The 27,882-nt window shown below is 54.9% G+C and overlaps 3 protein-coding genes across 6 annotated transcripts in view; 2 read left to right on the top strand and 1 right to left on the bottom strand.

The window, feature by feature from the left end:
• Window positions 1-812: 812 nt before the first annotated feature.
• LOC309595890 (endothelin receptor type B-like) lies at window positions 813-13,594 on the top strand (the record flags this gene model as incomplete). Its single annotated transcript, XM_082323409.1, has 8 exons — window positions 813-859; window positions 5,532-6,059; window positions 9,232-9,344; window positions 9,840-10,044; window positions 10,761-10,910; window positions 11,660-11,793; window positions 12,450-12,558; window positions 13,448-13,594. Exons 1-8 carry the CDS (start codon window positions 845-847, stop codon window positions 13,592-13,594), a joined length of 1,401 nt encoding a protein of 466 aa, XP_082179535.1. The 5' UTR covers window positions 813-844.
• Window positions 13,595-19,511: 5,917 nt separating this feature from the next.
• LOC309595862 (DNA-directed RNA polymerases I and III subunit RPAC2-like) lies at window positions 19,512-27,499 on the bottom strand. 3 transcript variants are annotated; one of them, XM_082323332.1, is made up of 6 exons: window positions 27,396-27,455; window positions 25,059-26,230; window positions 22,964-23,061; window positions 21,217-21,293; window positions 20,061-20,143; window positions 19,512-19,711 (listed from the first exon to the last, which is right to left on the bottom strand). In XM_082323332.1, the coding sequence occupies exons 2-6, from the start codon at window positions 25,284-25,286 to the stop codon at window positions 19,664-19,666; spliced, it is 534 nt and encodes a 177-aa protein (XP_082179458.1). In that variant the 5' UTR covers window positions 25,287-26,230; window positions 27,396-27,455; the 3' UTR covers window positions 19,512-19,663. The 3 variants fall into 3 exon arrangements, with proteins under 3 accessions (XP_082179458.1, XP_082179460.1, XP_082179459.1); XM_082323334.1 differs by lacking the exon at window positions 25,059-26,230 and having other exon boundaries at window positions 27,396-27,499; XM_082323333.1 differs by lacking the exons at window positions 19,512-19,711; window positions 20,061-20,143 and adding an exon at window positions 20,164-20,784.
• The window catches only part of VAMP7 (vesicle associated membrane protein 7), a 20,242-nt gene continuing 19,851 nt past the window's right edge, over window positions 27,492-27,882 (top strand). The window contains exon 1 of one of the 2 annotated variants that reach the window (XM_082323329.1): window positions 27,492-27,574. The gene's annotated coding sequence lies outside the window, so the exon portion shown is untranslated. Of the gene's footprint in view, window positions 27,575-27,648; window positions 27,865-27,882 lie in introns of those variants that run through there. The other variant, XM_082323331.1, reaches the window with a different exon arrangement.

The raw sequence follows: 27,882 nt of genomic DNA, 5'->3' as shown, positions 1-27,882 counted from the left end.
TCAGATGCTGCTTTTCAGGCAGTTCGGGATGCAGAGAAACCACAGCAAAATAAAAACAGAGCTGGGATGTGAAAAGGCACCAGTGCAACTTCTTGTAGATGGGAGCATGGTCTGAAATCTGTTTCCAGCCTGCTTCACCTAGACCAGGGCTCGGGAAGACCACGTTAGAGGGAAAAGTGAGGCTTGTCCTTCCCCAGCACATCAGTAAGGACTTTTTACACTCTGATGTCTCTGCTAGAAGGGAAACCCCAAGTGCCCTCTGCCTTGCTTGCAGTGTTCGTCTTGCTCCTGAACATTTCCTCAAAAGCTCCAGCAGCTGGCTGTATACACCCTGGCAGAGAAGGCTTTGATGTCTTCTTTCCCCAAAGGTGGTCAGGGCTGCAGCTTCCTTCACCAAAGCACAGCCACGGGGCTCCTCCGAGCCCGCCACTAGGACGTGCCGAGCAGGCACGCTGCTCTGCGGTCAGCAGCCTTCCCCCAGCTCCCTCCCTCCCCCTCGAGCTTTATTTGTTTATTATTTTCATCTCCCTCGCAGAGCTGTCCTGCGTTTCTCCTGCTTCACCCTCCTCCTCCATCCCTGTCCCGCACTTCGCCTATTGGTTGCAGGGGCTGGGCTCAGGGGGAGCGCTATGATTTTCTATATAACCAACCACTCGGTTCAGAGAGACCTCCGCAAGTCACGAGAGGGAAGAAACATTCCCCTGAGCACAAGCCCCCACACAAAAGCAAACTCCAGGATCTACACCGCTGCAGTCCTCCCAGGGCCTGCAGGACATGCCCAGCTGCTCGTGCAGTGAGGAGCCGTGAGAGGGAAAGAAACTGATCCCGGGAGCATCCAAAGTTCATGGTTACGAGGAAGGTAACTTAACTCCAATGAAAAGCTTTGCTGTTCCATGCACTAATTTGCAAACAAAATGATTTTCTGCTTCAGGGTGAGTTTTTGCACATTTTTCAAATCCTCCCACCGGGGGAGGCGTTGAAGGGACCACGGTGCCCGAGCAAGGTCTAACAGGTGGGCAGGGAGAGGGTGCACGGGACGAAATCCAGCACAGCTCTGGGGGGAAGGATCCTCTGCGTGTGGACCAGGTTGGGTTGAGGCCAGGAAAGGAGCTGGGGACATAGTGTTATCATCTGTCTTTCTTCCCCCTTTTCCCCACCCATGGCATTTTGGCTGCAAGAGGTGTTTATCCACAGAAAAGGTCTGTCTTGCGTTTGGCAAGGTTACTCTGGCAGGAGAGCGCAGGCAGAGCTGCTGTCGAAGGCAGCCTGCCCTGCTAGAGGCAGGACAGCAGGGACAGCAGGCAGCACGCCGTGGCAGGAGAGGCTGGCTTGAGATAAGGACGACACCTGGGATGTGGTCGGCTCTCCTGGGCTCCCAGGCAAGAGGAGCCCCAAGTCCCCCGCCTGCGCCTGGCACCTTTCAGATGGGAGCAAGCTGTGCAGGGTTATGGCAATGGTTTTCAGTCTCGTCTCCTCTCTGGGAATCATTCTCCGATGCCCACCTCATAACTCCACTTGTTTCGGCTGCGATTTGGACTCAGCGCAGCGTAAAGGGCATTTCCACTTCCATGTGTCTGTTTGCTAACAGAAGAGCCCCAGCTGGGCAGGTGGGATGGGGGTGGCCCCTTCAGGCACCAAGTCACTGCCCCAGAGGATCGGCAACATGAACAAAGCTCAGAGGATTTTGGGTCAAGCAATGCTGTCTTTGGCTTCACACCTGCTGGGCACTGAACAAGCTTCTTGATGCCCCCATGCCTCAGTTTCCCCCACAAGTGAGAAAGGGTTGTGCTTTCAAGCACTCTGAGATATGAGAGGCAGCATGAAGGGCAAGAAGTAAACGGGCTGTTGAACAGGAGAAAACAATGCTTCTCTTTTACTAACTTGCTGGATTTTAAGGCAAGACGAGGGAGAAGTGCTTTTTTTTTTTCTTCAGTGCTTGGCAGCTGAGCTGTGGAGGGGATGGGCAGGATCCAGTGAGCCATGTCCTGTGATACTCATTCACATGAGCTCTTCTGTCAAATACCCGGGGGCTGAACAGCTACGCCAGGCTCTGTAGTCTTGCATCAGGGAGAGCAGATAGGAGCAGCCGCTGCTGCAGAGGGCACAGAACACAACTTTCCATGCTGTGTCCACCCAGGGATGCTCTGGTACCCCTCTGTCAGCTGCTGACTCGAGGAGCCACTGTCTTTCTCCAAGCCCCCAGACAGCCCTGAGTGGCAGACACTTGTCTGTGCCATCCAAAGCTGCTCCCTGTGAGCTGCCCAGACCCTCAAGGATCCCATGTAGGAATTCTGAGCTGCGTCTGCCCTCTCCTATGATCCCCAATCCTGTGGGCATAGTGGGGAGGAGAGGAGGGCATTGGTCAGGGCACCCACCCCTGAGACAGCTGCCCCTGGCGTAGCTTGGGGCAGGACGGAGAGCTGAGGACCTTAGCAAGGGTGCAGGCTAAAGTCCCTGCACCAAGTCAGAGCAGGGATTTGTGCCCAGGTCTCCAACGAGTCAGGTTTGTGCTCCTTCAGGTTATTTATCCGTTCTCTCCCTTCCTTTCTTCCCCTGCTTCCCAACGTAGCTGGGTGCCCAGCACCTGAGCAGGAGTCATGGCTGAGAACAACATCAAAACAGGTCAGAGCAAAGTCCCTCCTGGTCAGCAGTCTCCAGGACAGCAGCTGGAGCAGATGCTTAGGTAAATATCAGGAAGAAGGTGGTGTCGGAGAAGTTTCTCTCGTCACAAGGTCCCAGATTTGGCAATAGGCTGATTAGGGATGTGCTGAGACCAGGGAGGGTACCAGGACTTTTGTAGCCACCAAGGACCAAGATTGTTCCAGCAAGCAGGTGGGAACATTCCTCTCCACACACTGACTGGTGACAACTTTATGAGTCCTCAGCATCAATGAGGACAATCAATCACTGCATCTCCAAAGGGTCTTTTGTGGAAGGAGGCTCCTCCTTGTCTAAGCCCCTTAAGAACCAGGTCTTCTGGTTCATAGCTTAGTCCCTTCCCATAGTATTTTATACTGGCTATCCAAGGTGACAAGCTGGCATCCCACCGTCCCCTCCTTAGGAAATTAGCTCTGCCGATGCAGGAGGGAAAGTATGGGCTGAGGGTTTCCCCAGTTTTCAGATCCCATACACCTGCAGGTATCCCTCAGTGATGGGATACCTACGCACCTCCGAGAGCAGGGTGCTTACAGGCCAGATATGGGTTGATTCCCAGCCATCATATGGAGACTCTTCTCTAAATGCCCTTCAAGTCATTGAAACTGCTCTTTTTTTTCAGCCAGCGGCAGGCAGATAACTTCGTAGTACCTGTTCTGGCTCATACCAACGCAGCTTACCTGCAAGATAAGTTTGCAAAGCTGTTTGAGTCTGCAAAGATAAAAGGCACAGAGAACACACAAGATTGCTTAGAACCAGGCATGAATATTTTAGCAGACAGAAGTATGCTTATAGTGAGCTGAAAAGTGATGGGATCTTTAACTTTCCTGTGGTGAAACCATATCTAAGATGCTGTTATAAGGATTCAAACTAAAAAAGAAACATCCTTAAAATGTGACTGTTTTAACAGAACGGAAAACTTAGCTCTCTAGTTCATGAGATCCAAACTGTGATTGAAGGGATTTGGTTATTTTATTGTCTATATTTGACACATAACTGGGAATAAATTTTAGGCTTCCTCCTAACACTGCTTGTTTACAGTTTAAAGTACTAAGGACCTGACCGAAGGACATAAGGGGGTCAGGAAGAACGAAGCCTGATTTAGATTTTCTGGCAAGAGCAGTAGGGTGCAAGTGAGAAAAGGGTAGGTCTGGCTAGGCTGGTTTGTTGGGAAAGAGTCCAACTTCATGCTGATTATACATGGAGTCTTCCAAACAAAGGCACAAATGTTTCTACAAAGCCTGGCCTGAGCCCCTGACACATGAGGAATACACAGTTGTATCTAGAAAAGCTATGGTTGTACCTATCGGGACTCATGGTTGGCTTGGCCATGCCTTCCCAGAGTGGGAACAGCATGCTCCCACCATATACGCATTGCTGGTCCTGGTGTCCCCCCGGTCCTGGGCAAGGGGAACTGTGCTACAACCCGGGAGTGCCCTGGCTGAATGGTCCTGGGGAGCAGATCCGTGGGGTACAGCTGGTCTGGGCTCAGAGCCCAACTCTGCCCAGTGGGTCAGAGCGGAGATTGAAGTCCCATCTCTAATCCCAGGCAGTCCTCAGTCCCTGCCTAACTGGCTCCCCTGCAGCAGAGCACATCCCAGCGAAGCAAGAAAAGGCTCCTGCTTTCAGTCTAAGCACAGCAATTTTTCCTCCCTTCAAAGCTGTAAGGTTTCTCAGTTTGAGAAACCTGTTCTTCACCCACTCTTACCAGGAGACCCAAGATCTGCCCCTGTCTGTGGCACAGGCAGTGCTGGGGCACGGACTGACAGGGTGCTGACATCTTCCACTCCCTCTCCGGCCTCACTTACTACTGGTGGCCGTATCTGGATCATCCAGAAGCCCCTTCCACAAATTCCCATCATGCCAGGACAGTGCTACGGCCATCTTCAGCTTTCTCATGTGGTTGTGGAGCAGCTTGGCTAGTCCTGCCTGAAAGCATTGTCTGAGATTTGCAAAGCAGAACCCACTCCGGTGATATTTATTAGTAGTGCTCCAGCCTTGGCGAGCTTGAGAGACCTTTTACTGTGCTCAGCAGTCAAAACTGCAAACAGCACAGGGAGATTTATATCCCTGAGTATTGAGTTGAATGGGCACAGCGGATTTGGAAAGGAAGTGGTTCAATTAACGACGATAAGGATGGGGAAGGAGGGGCTGTTCTACTTGCACATAAATTGGAATAAGATGTCAGGTATCAATACAGCATTTCTGGAAAAACCCTTGTAGTATTTTCCCATCATGGTTCCCAGCAAGACTGTGCTGAGTCTTTTCATTTTGCACTGAAAGATGGTGCACGACAGTCCATGGGATCTGCTGAAGAGTGGGATGTTAGTGCTGCTCCACTTCTCCCACGGCACGAACGGGAAGAAAAGGTCCGCCGGTTCTGTGGATCCCGAGATGGGGTTTGCAGAATCGCCCAGATGTGCAGGCACTGACAGGGCAGGTGCCCCAAAACTGCTGCTTCAAACAGTCAGAAACTAAATGAGAGGTGCGGGGTGGGCATAAAAGGCTGTGCTGGGCAGAAAAGTCAGGTTTGCTGGGCGAGCAGCACTACCAGCCTCAGAAGGTGCAATAGCTGATTCAACACACCTATCTGAGAAGAGGCAGGTGCCCTCGTTTGCTGAAATACTGTGTGAGAGGCATAAGAGACTGCTTGTTTTCCTTTTAGTCTGTGTTTCTAAACAGGCGTGTTTAATTTTAGCAGCAAAGACCCCCACCCACAGGGGTCAGCTGCTTTGACCAGATGGGATCTAATCTGGCATTATTTCTGATCACTGTGATGATGGACTTTCTCCAGCAACTGCTTTCATTCAGTCGCACCTTGTTCCTCCTTCCTCTGCTAACCAATTTCTCTCCTTTGTCCCTTTCCCCACCTGCAGATCCAACCAAGACCCAAGCAAGGACATCCCACAAGCACTGCCGGGACTTCTGCTCCCAGCTTTGCCGTTCGGTCCTCAATGGCGAGAATCTCTGCTCCCACCGCTCTAGCCATTTTCCTGACTTGCCTCTTCTCTGGGGCACACGGCCAGACCCCACGGGCTTTCCAGGAGAGCACCATCCCCTTTGAGGTGCTTAACCAGGATCAGGCTTACAGTCTGGTCCAGCCAAGCCTGTTCCTGGATGGCAAGCTGTTGAACCACTCGGAGATCCTCCCCAGGAGCACCAGCTCTGAGCCACCCCTGCTGCCCGTGTGCGTGAAGCCTGCAGACATCAGACACATCTTCAAGTACATCAATACCATCGTGTCCTGCACCATCTTCATAGTAGGTATCATCGGGAACTCCACGCTCCTGAGGATCATTTACAAGAACAAGTGCATGAGGAATGGGCCAAATGTCCTCATTGCTAGCTTGGCGCTCGGAGACCTGCTCTACATCCTCATTGCTCTGCCCATCAATGTGTATAAGGTAGGCTCCGTGCGGCATGAGTGCTGCGGCAGCCCGGTGATTGCGGGGATGGTGTCTGCTCCCACCTGGCCCGCTGCCCTGGGAAATATCTATCCTCCGCTCTTTATTGCAGGCTCCATTTTTGCAAGGGAGAGGGGGAGGGTGTTTCTGCTCTCAAAAGGATGAGAAAAACATAAACAGACAAAAAGCTTGGAGTACATTCCTGGGAAAGCAGAGGTGTTCTCAGCTACGGCTGTGTTATGCACACAAACACGCAAGCACACAAGCACACAACCTTCCAGGTCTTTTAAATCTCATCTAAAATCACAAGAAAAGAATCACTTGCAGTCTCCTGACATTACAACCTGACGTTTATTTCAGCTGGGCAAAAATTATTGTTCTTGTGCACTGGGGACGCTTCTCCCCGCACAGTTCAGTTAATCAGCCTCAAGCAAATATCTTTTTTATTCTAGCTAAACGTGAAGACTCATCCAGGAGCAAGGAAGGGGGCTGTATGATAAAACACGGGCCTCTTTCAGAGACATTGCCCCCTAAACTAGAGAGAAGAGGCACAACAAATAATCAGGGGAACCTCAACTCTGCGTGACGCATTGGGACAGAGAGGGCCAGGCAGATGCGGGCAGTAGAGCTGAGATCCCGGTTAAGGGCAGAAGGTGTGTTAGGACATCCGTGAGTTGTGTCTGGGCTATTGCAGATCTTTCTCACCCACTGCTTGAGACAGATTTTGGTGGGCTGGAGCCAGAGGTTTCTAGGAAGGGTTGGAAGCGATGCCATGGGGTGAAGGACTTGGAGCTCAGCCAGATTTGTTTGTCAAAGGGAAGCTTTAGCCTGAAAAGTGGAAACTGAGTGCCAGAGGGGTCCTGGACTGAGCAGGCTGGGTGGCAGGGGGAGAAGGCAGAGAAATTCAAAGTAGGGAGAAGGTGCATATAATTTGACAGTGAGAACAACCAGATGTGGCTGGTAGAGGGTCTCAAATCATTCTGAACAGATACACTTTGAGTGAAAATGGATTGAAAACTATGAAGGTTTTTTAGCTCAAAACAAACAGGTTTTCCACGAGCTGGATGATCCCTGCTGTTACAAGAATACAGATCCATGCAGAAGGTTTCACTTATATGCAAGAAAACAGACTAGCTTGGGGCCAGCAGCGCTGGCCAAGGGGAATGTTGCCCCCTTCCACCCACGGGGTACAGCCCATCTCCGCTTCCACCCAACGGCCCCCCTTTGCTTTGAATAAAGCACAATTTGTTCTGCCCAAGAGGGGAGACGCAGTCCGGGGAACGCGGCTGCGACGCCAGCAGCTCTCCCGGCGATCGCCTCTACCCTGCACCCATTGCACGGGCAGAGGTTGCAGAGGCAGCCCAACAAGCATGGTCATAGCTGAGCCCCTCCAAAACTTGAAGAACAAAGCCCCTCCAATATTTGTCCCCAGTCAAAACCAAGGCAGGGAAGATTTACATTTTAATCCTGCCTTTGCCACACTTGATGGGAAATGCACCATCCGGCCAGGGAAAGAATTTGGGTCGTGCAACATACATTTAACAAGAACAGACTAACAGCAACAGCAAAACATCTGGCAGACCTCCCTCCATGGGATGCAAATGCTTCTCCACTTGGGGGGATCTGGACTGCAGAGTCCATCTGTCGTGTTTATATCGCCCACAATATCGGGGCGGTTGGGTTGGTTTTAGCCTGGGTTCCCAAAGAAACAAGGCTTATACAACAGGACTGTGTTGTATGTCAGGACATAGGTCTGACAGCCCTTCCCTTCAGGATCTGTTTGCCCAGTTCTGCCATATTTCACAGGTCTCTGCTGTAGGAAGGTCCTATGTATCATACAAAAGGGGCGCGTGGGACCAGATAGCGGCTGTGGGAATGACCTCACTGAGGAAAGCTGGCAGATAAACCACAGGCTCAATACCCAGCTCTGCGTCCTGGTCAGGAAACAAATGGGCTTGCACTGAACTTTGTGCAGAATTCGTGGCTTAGACCAAAGACCTCAGCTACAGGACACCTCCTGTTAACACAAGCTGCTGGCTTGGAGACACATTTGGCCGCCTCTTGGAGCTGCAACTAGCACAGCTGGCAGCCAGCACAAAGAAAAGTCAAGATATTTTGTCCAGGCTAAGGACAACATCTTGCATTGGTGTTGCCTGCCTTGTAAGAGGAAAACTGGGTCAAATCTCCAGGGTCGGGAGACCCTGCTCAGGCCACATCTACACTGACATTTCCAGACTGATGTTCAGGATTTCCCTAGGCCACCTGAGCAACTCCCCTCCCTTCTGCACCTCTCCCTTCCAGCCACCTCCTGGAGGAGAAATGGTTGCTTGTTGGAGAAGCCCAGACTCACTGCGAGCAACCTGGTCCTACGAGTAGCCCAGATCCCTCATTGTGTGTCTCCCTTATGACAGTAACAGATGAGATGGGTGGACTACCCAGGTTTGCAGACCAAAGGAAAGGGTAGGACTGGTTGCTTTCTTTCATCTGAGACCCTTATTTCCAGGGGAGCTTCTGGATTGATTTGTCTTGCTGAGGCCAAATTAAAGACCTTGCACAAGGGAGTGGTTCTGAGTAGAGGTAACGTTAGGATGGGCTCCAGGTGTCATGGGGATATAAGTGAGTCGTCATGAGTGAGGGGCCTGGATTTCTCCTGCCTTCAGGGCATCTTGTCCCCATCGATACCCTCCGCTTGCCCCAGCTGAGCTTGGAGCCACAGTGTACGTGTTCTGTCTAAGCGTGGTACAGGGTCAGAGTATGGTAAGGGCTTAAGACTACATGGCTTTGAAAGCCACCTTGAAAGAAGCCGTCCTTGCTGGATTTTGGCTCTTTCAGAGAATGACACCCATTTTCCCTCTGAAAGCGACCCAAAGCCCATTGTGGCATTTAGGACTCAGATCCATTCAAAACCACCCAGGGTCTGGAGTTAGGACCTGGTGTCTGGACCATCCTTCCGTCAACTCATCTCAAAACGAGCCCTTGGGGAAACGAATGGTTCCCAGTACAACACAAAATAGCAGAGAGCACACACCATGTAATCCCAGCGGAGGTAACATCAGGGTGCTTTCAGCTGCTCTTTGTGGGCTTCTCACACCTTGTGGGTAACCACCTGCTATGACGGGAAGCTGGACACGCTTTCCCGAAGCAGCCTGTTAACCCTGTGGTTCTTCCCCAGCTCTTGGCCAAGGACTGGCCCTTTGGCGTGCAGGTGTGCAAGCTGGTCCCCTTCATCCAGAAGGCTTCAGTGGGTATCACGGTCCTCAGCCTTTGTGCTCTCAGCATCGACAGGTAAGAAACAACTTCTGCAGCTGCACTGCCCAGCCTGACCCTTATTTGACCACAGCATGTCCCTTCTTTGTAACCAAAAGGCAGACTGGAAGGCGGCTTGGTCCCAGGCCAGATTTAGAGATGGGGATGGGGTGCTGTCACGCAGAGCTGAAATCCAACAGGAACTGACGCTGGTGACAGAGTTTAAATCCTGCTGGAAAAGGTTGAGGGGAGGATCGTGATGTGCTGGAACAACTCCTGGGGTGGTGGGGAAGGGTGGCAGCTCCCCAACGGCAAGTAGACATTGGCCAAGGATAGCTACCGTCACGTTCATCCGTTGAGCCCCTCTTTCTGATTTTTCCCATTCCACTGAAGGGGAAGGTTCAGGGGTGGAGGAAGAAGGCGTAAGGGAAAGGGCCTTTGGGGACAACTCTGATCTGCACCTTCTCGGCCCCTTCCTGACCATTGCTTTTCTCACTCCAATCTGCTCCTGTTGCGTTCCCACGCATTGGGCAGGTACCGAGCAGTGGCATCCTGGAGTCGGATCCAGGGGATAGGGATCCCCATGTGGAAGGCAGTGGAGGTGATGCTGATCTGGGCAGTGGCCATTGTGCTTGCAGTCCCCGAAGCTATAGCCTTTGACATGGTGGAGCTCAGCTACTGGGAACAACACCTCTGGGTGTGCATGCTTGCCTCCGAACAGAAATCCAGCTTCATGATGGTACGTACTCTGTCCCACCCCAGCTGCAGTGCGAGGGAGAGGGAGACACAGGCAACCGGAGCATCCTCCTCCCTCCTTCATTAGAGGATTAGATGCTTCTGTAGTGGCTTCTTCTAGCCATGGGGGTGGACACAGGGAGAGCAGTACCAGACAAAGCACAGAAGACCCAGCATTGTAGTGACATGGGGCAGACTTGCTTTGAATGTGGGGCCAGAAAACCGGCAGCTGGTCTTTAAGCTGTGTCGTGTCTTCGCCATCCACATCAGAAGGCCACGACGCATCTCGGGGAGCTTCAGAACGTGCTCCGCTGTCCCAGCAGGCCAAAGAGAGTCTCCACAATCAGTCTGCGTGGGTAACCTTTATCACAGGGGCAGCTAAGGGTGAGCAAGGGAATGAAGACCTTTACAAAGCATCAGAACGTATCCCACGGTGTCTGCCAAATAAGCTCCCTGCAACAGTTTCTTGCACAAGAGTGCTAGATTGAACTGGCAGCCAGATGTAAACCAGCCTTTACTTCTTTAGCTTAAATGTGCACCAGCCTTGGGGCAAGATAATCCCCTGTACACTTAGCACAGGAGCCGTTACACTTCCACACATCAGAAGTGTCTGCTACAGGCCAGCATCCGTGTCAGGGACAGGGTCAGTTCATGCCCCAGTTACCCCAGTTCCCCCCCTCCCTTTCCCCAGTTTCCAGTTGCTCTTTCTTTTGCATGCAGTTCTACCGTGATGTGAAGGACTGGTGGCTTTTTGGCTTTTATTTCTGCCTCCCCTTGGTATGCACTGGCATCTTCTACACCCTCATGTCATGCGAGATGTTGAGCAAGAGAAATGGCATGAGAATTGCTCTGAATGACCACATGAAACGGGTAAGAAAACCGGGAGGGCAGAAACTCTGATATTTCCCAAAACAGGAGGGAGCGCTGTCAAAGGGGAGAACGCGCAGCTGTCCCTGTGAAGGACGCGCGTGAGCTGACATAGCCTCACAGCGGTCAACAGATATTGGCACATTGATGCAGATGCGTGGATTAAACCGGGGAGATGGACCTTCAGCTCTACAGTCTCCAGTCTCAGGGACAACCCAAACCACCAGCCTTACGGCCGTGGACCAGCTTGGTTTTCAATTTCTTATGGTCGTGTATCTCTGGCTGTGCTGTGCCAGCCCGGATCGCACCAAACGCTGAATGTGCCATATCACAGACAAGGTGTGCAGGGAAAAGAACATTTTACTGTCCCCTCCCACGCTTTGCAGAATGATCCCTTGAGGCAGACCAGCTGGTTGTCACAATAACACGGTGCGAAGGGTGGATGGATGAGGCCCCCATGTCCCAGGGAGTATCACCGCAGCAAAGTCACCAGGAGCAATGGTGGGAAGGGGCGGGAGGGAGCCTGGTCCATACTGTGCTGCTGGTACCCTACCCCTTTCTGCAGCCTGGATCTCGGAGTCCTCCTCATGATTCAGGAGCTGGGACCTGCAGGTTGTGCTTTGGACTCAAAAGGGGTGCCCAGCTGTCATCAGATTGCAGAAATTACTTGAAGGGAGATGGTGCTTTGCTCCACCCACTCTCCAATGCCCAGCCAGACCATCCCCTCTCTCCTGCCCACCTTCTCTTCGCAGCGCCGGGAGGTGGCCAAGACTGTCTTCTGCCTCGTGGTGATCTTTGCACTCTGCTGGCTGCCGCTCCACCTCAGCCGCATCCTCAAAAAGACCATCTATGACCAGGCGGACCCCAACAGATGTGAACTGCTCAGGTAGGGGCCTCGGCAGGAGGGCACCGTGCTGGGAGCCCCTGCGGGCGCTGGCAGCGGCTCTGCTGGGCTCATTGCAGGCTGGTGGAGTTGCCTTCCAAACACCTCGTTCCAATAGCTCCTTTCTAGATGGCATTGCTCTCCTGATAGCACAGAGAAAGGGTGCGTGGGGCCATAAGAACAGAAGAAATTAAATTTTGAAATGTGTCTATAAAGCTATGGGTTAAAGAGGTCTCCTGGGCAGAGAAGCATTCCCTGCGGGGCTAAAGGGACTGCATCACCTCTGAGGGCTGTGCACACTTTCTGCCACTTGGTAGGTGCCTGTCTTCCCCTCTCCCCTTTACCCATCACGCCAAAATCCGGTTCAGGCCAGACACTGCTACTGTGCTTGAGTTTGAGAACATCAAAGTCACCGGGGGAAATCAGACCTCATGCTTTTCGTTTCCTCGGGAAATGTTCCTCGCAAGAAAAAGTGTTGGGCAATTGCCCACCTGCAGGAGGGACTGCTCTGTGCTCACCTCTCTGTTTTCAGTCCCTGGCCCTCCGTGGAAGCAGGTTCCCGAGCCCGGCAGTTTGCAGGCCGTTTGGAGACCCTCCCTCAGTTCTCCGCTCAGTGAGCTTCCAACACGCCCTCCCTCTTCTCTCCCCTCCCGCCTCAGTTTCCTCCTAGTGATGGATTACTTCGGGATCAACATGGCCTCCCTCAACTCCTGCATCAACCCTGTGGCTCTCTACTTTGTCAGTCGGAAATTCAAGAACTGCTTCCAGGTAGGGTTGACCCCTCCAGAGCTCCTGGCTATGGTGACTGTTCCCAGATGCCCGTCCCAGGGGCACAAGCTCCCACGGACCAGGCACCGTGCAGCCAGAGGCACCCCCGTTGCAGTGGACTTCTGTGCTTACGAGAAGGGGGGAAAGCTGGGGAGTGGTTTGGAAACAAACCCAGCAAGCAGCGGCAGAAACAGGTCTGGACCTCGCAGCTCCTGGCTCCCAGGCAAACGCCCCATCAGGGACACGCGGGGGCTGCCAGCAGCCCACAGGATTCCCCTATTCGTTCATATACCGATCATATTTCTTCTCCCAAATTTTCCCCCGGCTAGGTGCCTCTCTTCCCAGCTTCAAGTACGCTAGAGCTCACTGCCCTGCTACGGGGAGGCTTTTGCCGGTGCAGGACCTAGGACAAGCCAAAAAAGTCCTTGTTCTGGATCAAAAGCGTCCCCACAAACCATTACGCCAGGATCTGGGACTGCTTTAAACTTTGAGCACAAGTTATTTGGAGATAACTTTCAGGAGCAGTTGAGCCCTGAGAAAGGAAGGGAAGGGGATAGGATGGGATGGGAATCACTTCCCAGTTGCTGTGGCAAAAAGAGGTGAGCCCAGCTAAGCATTACCCCTATTTTCTGTCCCCCAAGGACAAGAAAACACAACTGCAAAAGGTACCCAAGATTTTGGTAACTTCATTTGCAACCCACACCAACCCTGTCTCGGAAAACCTGCTCCCAGCAGATCTGCAGGACAGCAAGGCTCAGAAACGCAGGCTGCGTTCCTCAGCCTGGCACTGCGCAGGTTGACTTGCCAACATCAGTGAGGGAACAGTCCCTCCTCTCGTACCCTGTAACCTGCGCTTGTAACCTCTCTCTACCCTCTTGTCTCCTCGCAGTCCTGCCTGTGCTGCTGGTGCCAGCGGCCGGCTCTGAGCATCACGCCGATGGAGGAGAAGGGCTCTGTTGGGAAGTGGAAAGCCAACGGGCAGGAGCTTGGGCTGGACCGGAGCAGCTCCCGCTTGAGTAACAAATACAGCTCTTAGTAAAGCCGTGCCACCCGCGGGGCCGAGAGGAGAAGGCACTCTGCCAAGACGGCAGGACCCCTCCATTTCTCTCGCACGGCCGTTTCCTGGCCGGGCCTGAATTGTTTTTGCCTTCGTGTCGTAACCCGCCTGGAAGGAGCTGCAGCATTTCATGGACCCTGGGACTAGCTCTGAACACTGCCTCTGAACCACCCCGATCCATCCTCTGGTCCGAGTCGCCTCTGGGGGAGGGGGAAGGGGATTCAGATCCTTGCAGGATTTTTCATTTCCTTGCAGGAAAACCAAGTGACTTACAGCCATTTGTCTCGGGTGGAAACGTGGGGTGGGAAAATGTGTGTGAAAAGGGAAGGAAGGTTGAGATGCGGTCACTTTGAGGGATGAGGAGAGGGAAAGGACCATGAGTGACAATTTCCAGCTGAAGAAGCCAAAGGAAAGCTTTGATAACATCCCTTATCATCTCCTCCTGTTGCTGGGACAGTTTGTCCCCGGGCAGAGAGCCAGGATAAGATCCAGGCACCACGTATGTCTGGTAGACCATCAATGGCCTGAAATCTCCTCCTGTTCATGGTAGGGAGAGATGGGCAGTAACTTGGCTTCATTGTGTGACCAGCCCGACCTGGGGCTACAAGCCCCCCTCCTCTTTGCCTTTTCCTGGGAACTCTGCCCCGGGCTGCCCACCCAGGGGTGACATTCACCCGCCTCTGCATGGCACAACAAGGTGCCTGTAGGTGACTGCGTGGCTCGGGGGACCAGGCCTCCTCGGCAGAAGCTAAGGGCGGCATCCAGCGAAACCATCTGCTCCAGCCTCCCCAGGGCCAGGAGAGCTCCTGGCTAGCCAGGCACCGCTGCTGGCCCAAGGGGCTGTCCTTCTGTAAGGCCGGGAAAGGGAAGGCAGAGATGGCTCAAATCCAGATGAAGCTGGCACCAAGGAACCAGCCCTCACCTTTCCAACCCCCTGCGTAACCTGGAAGCAGCTAATTCTCCTCCTGTGCAAGGGAGAGGATCCAGATGTGCCCTTCCAGAAGAGCATCCAGCCTTGATCCGCCGTCTTCAGCAGCTCACAGCCCCCTTCAGCCGCTGGCTCCTGGCACGGGGATCGCCCGCAAGGCCACGGCGTGGAAGGGAAAAAAGGGGTGCCCTGCATTTTGATGCCTGTAATTCGCCTTCCCCGTGCCAACAAGGCTGAGCTCCAACGGGGCAGTGGGGCTGGACCCCGATGTGTCTTGGCCACAGCACCACGACACCAAGGTTCATGCCATTTGTAGGGGCAGAGATGCTCGTCCTCATGGTCAAACTAAGGTGGAAAAGGCAACGGGGAAGGTCTGATCTCAGCTGAAAGAGCCGCTGGAGCTAACCGAAATATGGCAGAGCTTTCACAAATTTACTATTTAAAATAATCCCTCCGTGCTTTTCCAGCATGTTTTTCTAAAACCATGCTTGCACCTCTTGCCAAAATGTTAAGAAAATCTATGAGAAAGTTTTAGTTACCAAGTTTTTGATGATTTCTCTGTTGGTTTCTTCTTCTCTCTTACCTCTCTCTCTTTCTTTCCTCTTTCCCCTTTTCACCTTGTCATGGAAAAAAGAGAGAGAGGGAAAAGGGAGAAAAGACCTGCAAATAAACCAAAACGTTTTCCAGGTGTGGGGTTTTTTTTTAGCTTCGCTTTCACTGAAGTGCCAATGTTTTACAAACAAATCACATTTTTGAAAAACAAAGGGGTTTCAACAAAAGCCGAAAGACTGAGGGATCTCCAGACCAGCGCGTTTTCTATAACCCCCCCGCCCACGAGAGCAGATTTGTCTGTATGAATTTTGCAGCGCTGCTGCTGTGCCTTTGGTGGTGGACAAATGAAGTCAACAGAGAAAACTGATAGAGAGTGAAATATTCCAGTGCAGACATCTTAGTAGAAGGATATTTTTTAATGATTGTTCTTATAAAAAATCTATGAATTCTATGTATTTCTGTATTTGTCCACATTTACAGGCAAATGGATTCTGTGACTTCAAGCCAACACCTCGTGCCACTCCAGGGACGCAGCAGTGGGTGAGCCAGTGGCACATCAAGCCTAACGCAACGTCTCGCTCAAATTCTGCCCTACCCCAAATCCTGGTAAATTCAGCTCCAGGCGGCCCAGCTCCGCGGCGGCCTCCTGCCAGGACGAGGCTGGCCCTCTCCTACCCAGGGCCTGCCCGGCGGGGTTGCAAGCGGCCACTATGGAGTGATTTGCTTCAGGTTAACCTCTCCGCCGTCGCATCTCCCTTGGTACTCCCTAAAACCCAGGCACTCATCCGAGCTCTGGGTCCAGCGTGCTCGGGAGGTGCCGGGGCGGCTGCGCGGCGCCGCTGGCTGGAAGGGAGGGTGGGAAGAGAGAGATGGGATGTGCTGACCTTGCCATCTGCTGCCACGTGCGTCACCGGGGGCTTTCCGTTAACTACAAACCTCTCATTGCTTCAAACAAGGGTCTGCTTGTTGGGCCACGCAACGGGGAGGCCCACGGAGGTGTCAGATCACTTGGCAGGGAAAGAAGTCCCACAACAGGCAGCATTTAGGATGCTAGCAGCTAACTGGGATGCTCTGACCCTATGGCTACAGCTTCCCTCCCACCCACCTGAAATGGCTGATGCTTTGGTCACAGGTTGAGCCAACATCTTTCTCTCTCGGGGTCCTCAATGCATTGCAGAGGCCTGGAGCGTAGCCCTGACTCGTGGGGACCCTGCCACGGGAGTCACGTAGGTGAGGAACAGCGTGTAAGCAGGGGACTCGCTTGCTGGGGGCTGATTTGGGTCAGTGCCCTCATAGCCTGGGCACCCTGGAGAAGGCTGACAGCTCCCGCGAGCAGAGGATGCTGTGGGTCGGGTCTGGAGATCTGTCAGGTAGAGTCTGGGCCACAGCAGGGGATTCGAGGCCGATAGATGCACGGAGCAGGGCCAGCTTCACCCCAAATCAGCACTGGGGACAAGCTGAGGATGAGCACGCACACGTGCAAGGAACGTGACTTCCTCCGTCCCCTCCGTCTCTGCCCTCCTGGCACACCCATTGCCCCTCTGCTAGCCCAGGTGCCAGCCTGCAGCGGGTTGCTTCCCACCTGAGCCTGCCACGCCAGCCACAGGGCTGCCCTTAAGTAAAAAGCGATAAAGCCAAATGAACTGGAGTTGTCAGAAGACGGGGTCCCTTGGGCAGAGGCTCAGGAGAAGCAGCTTTCCTCAGAAACAAGATCGTTCCAGCCCCAGGAGGGACGCGGACAGCAGCTCCCTGTACCAGGACACGGGGAGGGAGATGCTGCTCTCCTTGGGGACACAGCAGCCGGCTAAAACGCACTCAGTGCCTCAGAGAAGCGGGAGGGAGCAGCAAGCTCTGCGTGTCCTCCTGGTAGAGCAGCGGTAAGTGCCAAAACGGTGAAATAGCAAAGAAAAAGAAACTTGGGAGTTTAAAGCTATAGACCTGTCCCTGGCTGTTGCCGCCCTCCTTGCTGCAAAATAAAGTCAGATTTATTCCATTCCTGGCACACAGGGGAATCCTTTTACCTTACTTCACCTCCGGGGCCCCAAGTGGCTAATGTCTCTTTTTATGCTCCAAGCGCAGATTTAATCATCATTTAATCTGCGTTAGCAGCTACACTCAGATCAACGTTTTAGCCTTAAACGGTTCAAAACCGACCAGACTCAGATCTGCACATTATTAATATTGCAACGGACTGCCATGAATTCATCCCAGCTCTGGACATCGCTATCACTGGCTGCACGTCTGTTTAACAGCACCTTCAGCCTCCTTTGGTATAGCTTTCCCCCGTGTTTTCTTCCCAGATGTCTCCTATTAAAACCATCGTCACAAAGTTTGACCAAGCGGGAGAGGGGAGGGAGAGGAGAGCGGAGATACCCCTAGGAACGGTCCCCTTTCAAAGCGCTCAGATTGCGTTGGCATCCAAACGGCTCCTTCCCAGCCCCAGAAGGTCTCCCCGAGGCTGCAACCAAGAGCAGGAGCAGCAGGTTTCAGAGGGAAAGTAATGAACGTCAGAAAAGAAGGAACGCATGCACAGTTTTAGCTGCTTGTAGAAGTGCACATGCAAAGACAGCTCCTTGCTGCCAGCTCCTATTGCCCGTTCACACGGAAGAGTGGCCAAGAGGGCCAGTGGCACCCTGGCTTGTATCAGGAACAGTGTGGCCAGCAGGAGCAGGGAGGTGATGGTCCCCCTGCGCTGGGCACTGGTGAGGCCGCCCCTCGAATGCTGTGCTCAGCGCTGGGCCCCGCACCCCAAGGCGGCCATGGAGGGGCTGGAGCGTGGCCAGAGCAGGGCAGCGAGGCTGGGGCAGGGGCTGGAGCACAAGGCTGGGGAGGAGCGGCTGGGGGAGCTGGGGGGGCTCAGCCTGGAGAAGAGGAGGCTGAGGGGAGCCCTCATCGCTCTCTGCAACGGCCTGAAAGGAGGCTGGAGCCGGGGGGGTCGGTCTCTGCTCCCCAGGAACAAGCGATGGGACGAGAGGGAACGGCCTCAAGCTGCGCCAGGGCAGGGTTGGGTTGGGTATGGGGAAAAACTTCTTCCCCCAAAGGGCTGTCAGGGCCTGGCCCAGGCTGCCCAGGGCAGGGGCTGAGTCCCCATCCCTGGGGGGATTTAAAAGCCGGGGAGATGTGGTGCTGAGGGACATGGGTTAGTGGTGGCCTTGGCAGCGCTGGGTTAACAGTTGGACTCAATGATCTTAAGGGTCTTTTCCAACCTTAACAATTCCATGATTCCAAGAGCTGTGCACTTACGGGCACGCTCATCCCTTCCCTGCTTCCTCAGGCAGAGGACATCCAGGAACAGAGTGATGCTTGCAGCCCAGCTCGGGGAACATGTGGCTGGCCCACAGCATCCCCTGGACGCTGGAGGAAATAACCAGCAGCTTCCAAGACCTGATAAATATTCTCCATGACACCTGGGCTGAGATTGAGCCCAGGTGCACAAGTCAGCTCCCGCCTTATTCACCCCGTCACCCTCTCCCCCCTGCCCTGGGGAAGCCACTTTCCTGTTTATGATGAACTGCAGGGCTCCGCTAGCTTCCCGGCCGAACGCCTGCGAACACAAACCCACCGCCAGCCTGTCCGAGAGAGACCAAGACTGCCCATTTGTGGCTGAAAGAATGACTTTCTAGAGAAAACCTGGCATTTTACATCCTCCCTCTTATTCCTCTGTACGGTAATAAAACATGTTGGCCTTTGAAAGGAAAAGCTCCGGGTGTTTCTTATTAAGCAGCAGGGGGTCTGCAAAGTCTGCTAAATACTTAATTGAGCATCAGCAGGTTCCTTTGGTAACTGCAGACCTTCACCGAAGAGACAAGCGTGTCCCCCCTGCGCAGAGCAAACTGGAAGGGTTCACAGCCCGACGCCCGGCACGGAGCAGAAACCCCCCTGCCACGTCAGGCCACGCTGCGCTCGCTGAAAGGCCCCCGCTGGGCTGGCTGCCAGCCGACACGAGCAAGGCTGGCGTTTCCGTGTTGTACCCTTTAAACCCACTCAGGAGGAGTGCTCTGGGCTTGCCTGTGCCCGCGTTCTTCAGGGGGGTAAAAAAGGCAAGTGGTTTTTTTACTCGTCTCGCCCCCCAAATGAGCAGAGTATCGTTTTATAGCAATCTGTTTAAAAAGGAAGGCCGGCCGTATCTGTTGAAGCCAACTGCACTGGTGGCAGTAACAGAAAGATTTAAATTGGGAGAGGGTGCTGCCTCTAAAAGCTTGATTTTACACAGCACTGCACCCCTTTGCCCCCTGTGGAGTCCGGGGTGGGCTCATTCTGGGCACCAGACTACCTGCAAACTCTGTGATCTGGGAATCCTGGGCAGGAAACAGCGATGACACTGGGAGAGGGAAAGAAATAAGATGGAAGAGCGGAAGAGCTGCCTTCTAGCTGTCATTTTCCATACCTGTGTTGAGCTGAACGCAGCGTCACCTCTGCAGCGTCAAACTTCATCAACTTTATTATTAGAGAAAATACAGGTTTGCATCAAAGTGGTCATAAAAAAAACAACCAAACAAAAACGCTTGACACAGGGAATTCAACACACAGACGTGACACACATCCACGGGGACTGCCAGCCCCAGCCGCTACTGCATCTCCTCCTCCCGCTGGGCCCGGTATGCCTTCATGCTCCTCTGCAACCAAGAGCGAAGGACAAATGTTAACAGCACGTATCTGAGTGACTCATATACCACGGTGCCGCCACCCTGGTCTGGGCCGGGGCTTCTCTGTCCAGGGCCTGGAAAGGCTGAGGGACCCGAGAAGCTCTGACAGAGCTCCGGGTACTTTCAGAAGCAACTGAGCTTTACAGCCACTCCGAGGGCAAGGAAGCCCGGCCACGCTGCAGGTCAGGCAGAGAACGCCTCAAAAACCTATCAGGTTTTTCATGGCACAAGTGCCTACCACACAGGTCTCAGCCCATTCCTCTCCCCTCTGAGACAGAGAGACAGAAAAGGCCCCTGAGCTCTTCAGGACGAGTCTCACCTCAAAGGTGTCGAGCACATGTTGGCAAACACCCATCAGGTCGTTCAGTCCTTTCCGGAACGGCTCAACAGCAGGAAGGGCCCCTTCGGGAAAGAAGATGCGTTAGTGAAACAGGAGGTGGCTTCCAAAGAGGTTGGTAGCCCTCTCCCTCGCCGCTCGGAGGCAGCGTGGCTGTTACCACCGTGCCCAAGGGCAGGCCCCGCGATGGGGGAGGCTCTTACACCAGGTACGAGCCCACCATCAGCGGCCTGAGAGCCGAGCTCAGCGCGGTGGTCCAGGCTACGGCGCAGGAACAGCAGACACTGACCCTGCAGTTGGTCCCCTGGGGAAGGGGTTCCCTTGGCAAAGAAAACAGCCTGAGCACTAATTATTCTTAGGAAATTAAGAGTCAGCAAGCACAAACTAGATACTTGCTTCCAGAAAGTGGCTTCTACGTATCTGACGCTCAAGGGACCAGCCCCATGAGGAAGGGATGAAAAACCACCGTCCCTCCAGGCAGCAGGCAAAGCTGTGGAGCTTGCAGGGCCCGGAGGGAGGGCAGCGGACTGAGCCGAAGGGGTTGGTGTGCCGGGAGGAGCGAGCGGCTGCAAGAGGCTCAGAGCTGTCAGCGCTATCTGTTACCAGGGAGCGTCCTCTTTGGGAGCAAGTCACAAGGCAGCACAGACTGATGAGGCTTTTCAAAAGAGCTTCAGGTCATAGCCTGATGACCAAAGCTGCAAGACAGCTGAGAAGGAGAAGCAGAAACAAATTATCTCATTGCAGCTATACACGTCAGCACGCTTTGGCTTTGCTTTCCAATCCCTGTGCTGATTTAGGGGCAGACGGAGCACCCATCGCCTGCGACAGGGAGTAACAGATCTACGCTACCCTGGCACTGCAGTTTGGTGCCTGCTGCCAGCCAACCCAGAGAGCTGGGACCAGCTCGGGCCTCAGCTGGCTCAGCCCTACAGCTGGGAGACCGAAGAGCTGTAGCATAATGGCTCAGAGCAGCCTCTCTGGCTGAGCAACAGGGCACAGCAGTTGCAGGTGGCCAGCAGAGAAGAGGGAGAAAAGTGCTTTTCGTTATTTAAATGACTCAGGGTGGAAACCCGACACAAGCAGGGGGAGTTGTTACACAAAAAATCGGCCCCGGACACAAAGGAAACGTGCATCATACCTCTGGTCTGGATCCTGAAGTTGATCTTGCTTTCAGAGGGGTGCGTGATACAGTAGCCACAGAACTCCACATCAGGGCTGCAGAAGGGGAGAGAGGAGAAGAGAGCAGTGAAACCCAGGCCAACCCACAGCAAACCTCACGAAAGTCAGAGGCTGAGGCCACTGCAGACCTGCTGGGGCTCAGGATGTTTCTAAAATGACTCAGGGTCCTATGGGAGGGATGTGCTGAAGGGAAACCACCTGTGTAACCGTATTCACACCCCTCCATCTCTCTCTGAGCTGCAGCTGGAGCTTTGCAGGGGCAGGACATGGCTGGCACCATCGTAGGCACCATCCTGGCACCACCAGCGGTCTGCTGGCAGGCCTGCGGAGTTCAAACAGGGGATCCTGGATGCTTGGGAACCTCGCTGCACACAAACCTGTTGCAGTTCTGCTGGGCAAAAGAGGCTGACGGGTCTAGGGCACTGCAAGGATTTACCGAGATGGTTTGCAGGCTGCGTGGCATCTGCCTGCCTAAGCTGAGGTAGGTGATAGAACATTTGTGCGCCCAGCAGAAAGAACAGCCCTTTGCAAGAAGCCTGCTGTTTTTCTTGTCGTGGTGATTTATCAGAGGAATTCACGTGACATTTGCAATGCAACTGTCATTTGAGATGATGCACTGAACTTCCTGCTGTAATTCTTCTGAGGCTTACCAGCAGATCTTCACAAACCCTCAGTGCTGCCCAGTTCGATAAAATCGGGCCACCAGGGTGAACCCATTTGTATATTTTGATGGGGGCAGCAGGGTAATTAATTCCCAGCATCAATTCCTGCATCCCCATGCAACCATGAAAGATGATCAATTTGCTTACTACTGGCTGTTCCTCCCCTCTTTTCTGACAGCGCTTGTCCCCGAAGGAGACATAGGTACTGCCTGACCACGACTACTTTTGTGGAATTGCGCATCGTTTTACCCAGGGCCAAATAAGACATTCAGAAGCCTTTCACGTGTCAGACATTGCATTTCCTCCATAACTAACCATCAGTGAGCAGCGAGGGCTGGCTGTTCCCGAAGGAATGGGGAGCTGGGAGCCACGAATAGTAAGACAGCCGACAGGGCAGAGGCCTCACTAGCTAGCCCTGTCCCACAGCACCCAAGCGAGGGAGCCGGGCGAATGCAAGGCAGGTTTGTGGGGGTGAAGTGGGTCCGAGGTCAGGCCAGGAAGTCAATCTGCGGGCCAGCATCATGTCAGGTGAGGGCAGGGAGGGTCAGACAGTACCCAGTGATGACCATCAGGTGTACAATGATGAGGAAGGGCTGTCAGGTCAGGAAGTCAGTCCGTGGGTCAGCATCCAGGTGAATGGAGTCCGCAGCCCAGTACAGGCTGAGCTGGAGACCCATGCTCCTACAACATAGCTCAGGAGGGACTGAAAGCCCTGAGCTGAGCTTAAATGGGGCTCCTGGGCCCACGGGCAGGGTGTGCGCAGAGGCCCCAGGTGTGGCTGGTCAGGCCCTTTAAGGCCTGTTAGTGCTCTCAGGGTCCTGACACTAACGGCACAAGGAAAACAATAATCCCGTGAAGACAGGTAGTAGGTAAGGAGTCTTCGGCACCATGTCTGATATAAAGACTCTACTAGGCATGCACAGAGGTAGTTTCTGATCATTTGCCCTATTCCAGCAACAACTGAGATACAGATCAGTAAGGAGAAGGCCAGCGTAGGAGGCAGAGGTGCCCTCAGCGATGCCAGGCACCAGAGGCTCCACTTACTTCTTCATGACCATATACCGGAGGGAGTTGCCGAGTGTGTGGTCCTCATCGTGCAACACAAACGTGACGCAGTTTCCATCTGTCCCATCTGCCTGGACCTGCCACAAATGGGGAAAGAAGAGATGCTGTAAGGCTCTTTGAGGTAACGAACACTGGCCCTAGGGTGAAGAATAAACTGTTGTGCTCAGCTTCACCAGAGTAACTGGGAGGGCTTGTAGGTCTGGCTGGGCCACCTCTGTGGCTCACGTCTTGGGTGCTGCAGTGTGACCAAGAGCACCTTCGCAGCAGAGGGAAAGTTGCAAAATTACAGACCTGAGAGAAACCTCTCCCCGGTTATCAAAGTGCCTGTGCATCCTTCCTCTTCACAGGAGAGGAGAGGAGCCCAAAGGAAGCTGTGGCTTCAGGACCTATGGTGGAAAGAAGCTGGGAGTGACTGTTCAGGTTGGTGTGATCCCAGGTCCCACCACCAGCCTGTGGCTAGACGGGAACGAGAGGAACAGTCAAAAAATCCCCAGGGAGGAGTACTGCCTGTCAGCAGGGAAATCTTATCCCAGCTGGAAAACAACAGGAGCTGTAAGCCCAAATTCAGGGGCTTAGGACGAGCCTGGGGATCCCATCGGTGAGCCTCAGGCTGCTGAGCCCCACATGTACTGAACCCCGCAACGCCAGCAGCCAGCCCCTAATCCTCCTGCTGCTTTTGGCTCAGGGACCCAAAAAGAGCTTTACCAGCTAACACTTCCCGAGGAGCCTGGTTTGGGATCCCCTCCAAAACCAACAAGTCACCTAATGAATCACCGAGCTGTCAGAGGGCTGCTGAGCCTCCGACCTTTCCCCAGGCTCAGCGTAGCCGCCGTGGAGCCTGACATGCCCACACAGCCCCCAACCGCTTCCTCTATCGGCAGCAGAGAGAGGTTTCAAGGTTAAGTGTGGAGCCAGGCTAAGACAAGCGCTGATCTCTTCGCATCCTGCCTGCGGCCAAATCCTCAACCGCTCCAGGAGTTTTATAGCCCCTCACATTTCCCCTCGGGTAGTAATCCCCCCCTAGCAGTCCCATTCCTCCTTCTGCAGGTACAGCCGCCATGGGGAACTGACTCAGCGGTTCGGAAGGAAAACACAGACTGATTTTCGTGGAGGAAGAGATCATGCAAACCTGCAGCACAATTCAAGGGCAGGCTCCCCATGCGCCAGCTATCGCAGAAGGAGAGGCGCGATGCAGCAACATCACGTCAGCAATGGGGACGTTGAACTGATAGGGGCTCCCTCACCTCCCAGCCCACAGCCAAAGCGCTAAGTCTTGCTGAGTGATGAAAATAAGGCGCTAAGTGGCAAAACCACCTTCCCGTGGTGTGGAAGGACAACACATAAGTGACTTGCCACAGGTCACTTGGCAGCAGGAGGCATGGATAAAACACCCTGACTGCTCTCCCGCTTGCTAGACCCAGCACCCTCTTCCCAAACGTAGCTGCTGGCCTCAGTCTCTCCTACTGCGAGGCCTTGCAAGGAAGTATTTATAAAAATTATTAGCACCAATCATACTCAAGAGCTCGTTTTTTCCAAAGACCACAGGCTCAAACAAGAGCAGACTAACTCAGGAGGTGCCCACGTGCCAGGACACGTGCCTGGCCCCCAGTTTGCTCCCCGCACTCAGTCGCAGGGTTAGAAGTGTGCCCAGGCGCCAAAATCCCAAGTGCCGCCCCCCTGCCATGAGACAGGTACAGCTCTGGTCACTGGGACAGTGACGCTCCCGCAATTTGGTCAGGCGACGGGAGTTACACCTTAGCTCAGGTGTAGCTCCGCACCCACCAGGACAGAGAGATGCTTTTCCAGACAGAAAGCAAATATTTACAGCCGAGTTACAAATGTTGCATAGAAATGATTTGAAAAATAGGATAACTGGGAGTTTAACACGCAGTGCTGGGAGGTGCAGTGACTTCAGGCTCCTTCCCAGAGCTGAAGAAACACGTGGGCGTAGGAAGGGAGGGACAGACGCCTCTCTGGCATGGCGGCTGGGCCAGCTTGCGGAGCTGCAGCAAGTGCCTCAGAGCAGCAACCCAATGAATTTAAGGTGTCCCTGCCTCCTCAGCACAGTAAGTACCCAGGGCGTTGATCTGGCAGATGAAAGCCAGAGCATGGCTCTTGCACGCAGCTGGAAGGAACACATCATGCTGCACCTGCCTGCTGCACAGAGACTCAACTTCTCTCTCCTCGTTCCTGTGGAGAGTCCTCGGATACGATTCTGGATCTCAGCAGGACCATAAGCTTCACTGCTTCTCATCAAGCCATCGGCCCACCTCATCAGCCTCTGGCACAGACGCTGTCCCATGCTTCCAAGGAAAACCAACACATCGCCCGGACGGACAGATTCCTCCCTGGTCCCTGCAGAATCGGGTCTGTGCCCTGAGGCAGGAGGCTGAGATTTCTCAGGGTGTTTCTGAGCCTCATCTCAGAGGCATCCAGGCATCAAACTATTCAGCACAAGAAACTTGTTCTCCTATGAGCCAATTTGTAAAAAAAGCCCTGATGCCCTGGATTAGGGAATTCTGCTCATCTGGAGTTTTTCCTCTTTGGTTACACACCGCTTTGCTAGTCTCTTTACCAAATTGTCCTTCTTCTTGTATTATGGTAGAGGCAGAAGGAAAAGCTAATGAGATCTCGAGGCAGCTTTAGGATTGATCAAATTTGCTTGAGCCCCTCAGAGACAACAGAGATGGAAAAGCCCGCGCCTTGCCCAAGACGGTCCGGGGTACGTCCTCCCAGCACGGTCAGGATACAGCCGCTGCGACCCGGCCACCCACGCGTCGGACGTCCTCCTCCTCTACCCAGGAGCCTAAGAGCTGCAGTCTCGCATCATCCAGAAGCTCTCCTGCTTAAAGGGGCTGTGATTTATGACGATGAATTATTTAATGTTGTATTTGGTGTCTAGGTAGTGCTGTGGCGGATACATTAGCACGGCTGAGATAGATGGGATCAGCTAGACACGAAGTGGGTGGGGAACAGTCCTGCAACTCACTTGTTCCTACACTCGCTGCAGTTTATGCATAACTTTTTTTTTTGTGTCAGAATATACAGTCCTTTGCTGGTCTTCATGAGCCAGTATCGCTTTCTGCATGTCCTCCCGTTTTCTGTATGGTACCGCACTCCTCACGGAGGAATCTGCTGGTTCGTTGCCAAGGGCCTCTCTAGCAACTGCCGCTCTTCAAAGCTCAATTTCATTCATCACATCAGGCTTGCAGGATTGGGCTTCCTGCTGCAACCGTGACTTTCAGTCTGTGGGAGAAGAATATGGCTCTACAGAGCCTGAAAAAGGTAACTAGCAGAAGCCTGGCTACTGCTAAGAGACTCTAGGGTCTGTTGTGCCATTAGGAGAAGTTTGGGGGCTGTAGATTGAGAGACTATGGAAAACTGTCGTATTAAGGCTCCCCCCAAAGGCAGCTTTTAAAACCGGGCAACTTACGGCGCTCGCTTGTTTCTCCTGTATGGCTGCCCTGGAGCTCAGCTCCCCCCGTTTTCCACTGACAGACAGACAGCCAGCCGCACCGAGCGTCCTGCGTCGGCTCCCCCGTCATCCCCTCCCGGCCTGGCTGCCCGCGGGCAGCCCGCGGCCCCGCTGGCGCGGAGTGCGGTGCCGTCCGGTGCCTCCCGGGGCCGGCCGCCGGTGCGGGACGGGAACGGGCCCGGGAGCGCCGGTGCGGGACGGGAACGGGCCCGGGAGCCGCCGCCGCAGGGCCCAGCCGCCCGGGCGGGCCCGGGGCGGGGAGGCGGCCTGCTGCCCGGGCTGCCGGCAGCGCCAGCCGAGGCCCGACGGCACGCAGCCACCTTCAAAAAGCAGGCTTGCCTTAGAAAATGTTAGTCCTCACAAGCTTTCAAATAGGTTAGTCCCGACCTCCACCTGCTGCTGGTCCCTGCAGCCCCTCCTCGAACGCCTCAACTCCACGAAATGCAACCGAGAGGCGCGTTGCTCCCGGTCCCTCCTCTTTCAGGACACGCTGCCGCCTCTCCCCGGCCGCTCCCCCCGCGGGCTCGGTACCGGAGCAGCCGCTCCGTGCCAGGCAGAGCCGAGCGGTTTCACGGGCCGGGAAGAGGCGGGCAGGGCCGCGGGGGCCCGGGCCGGCAGCCGGGAGGGCCCAGCCTCGGGCGCCGCGGGCCGGGCCGCCCTGCAAAGGGGATCCTCGCCGGCTCCCGCCGCCGGGATGAAGCACCGACCCGGGAGCCGGCCTTCCCTCGGACCTATCCTCCCTGTCACGATTTATCCCGACGCCAAGGCCGCAACAACCCCTCCTCGGCGGGCCCGCGCTGCGGGGGCCCCGCCGCTGAGCCAGGCCCGGGGAGGCCCCGGCTGCCGCTGCCGGGGGGAGCAGCGCCTCAGCGCCCGCCGGCCGAGCGCGGCCGACCCCCGCCCCGTCCCCCCCAGCCGGCGGCCGCGCTCCCTCACCGTCTCCAGCGCCGCCTTCCTCTCGCCCTCCTCCGCCATGGCGGCCGGACTACAGCTCCCGGCAGGCTCCGCGCGGCGCGGCCCCCGCCCGCCCCCGCCGGAAGCGCGTCGCGGGGGGCGGCTGAGGAGCGCGGCGGGCGGCGGCGCCCTGCGAGGGCTCCCTCCTGCCGCGGCGGCCGGTGAGCGGCGGCGGGGCGGGCCCCGCGGGGAGGCCGGGCCCCGCGGGGAGGCCGGGCCCCTCCGGAGAGCCGGCTGCTGTCCGCAAGCGAGCGGCTCCGTCTCCGGTCCCCCCGGGGGCGGTAGGCCGCGGCGGGGCCCTGACTGAGGGGCTGACTGCGGGGCCGGGCCCGCGAGGCCGGAGCCGTGGCGGCGGGGGGGAGCCGGGCACCGGCAGGCGGAGGAGGCTGGCCGGGCGGCCCCGGGGGTGGGCCGCGTCCCGGGCCGGTGCTGCCGGCGGTCGGAGGCCTCGGTGGGTCGCGGAGGGGGG

This window comes from Platalea leucorodia (assembly GCF_965183815.1).
Source record: "Platalea leucorodia genome assembly, chromosome: 10".
Classification (NCBI taxonomy): domain Eukaryota; kingdom Metazoa; phylum Chordata; class Aves; order Pelecaniformes; family Threskiornithidae; genus Platalea; species Platalea leucorodia.
Note: the sequence above shows the minus strand (reverse complement) of the source record. Positions and strands in the feature narration are given on the sequence as shown.

What these genes read in the sequence shown, in the direction of transcription:
- LOC309595862 (XM_082323332.1), bottom strand. Translation starts at nt 25,286, where the DNA reads ATGGGACAGCGTCTGTGCCAGAGGCTGATGAGGTGGGCCGATGGCTTG. An exon ending in CGGTATATGGTCATGAAGAA is followed by an intron (nt 21,294 to 22,963) that starts GTAAGTGGAGCC and finishes CCCCTTCTGCAG; the next exon opens with CCCTGATGTGGAGTTCTGTG. An exon ending in CTTCAGGATCCAGACCAGAG is followed by an intron (nt 20,144 to 21,216) that starts GTATGATGCACG and finishes TCTTTCCCGAAG; the next exon opens with GGGCCCTTCCTGCTGTTGAG.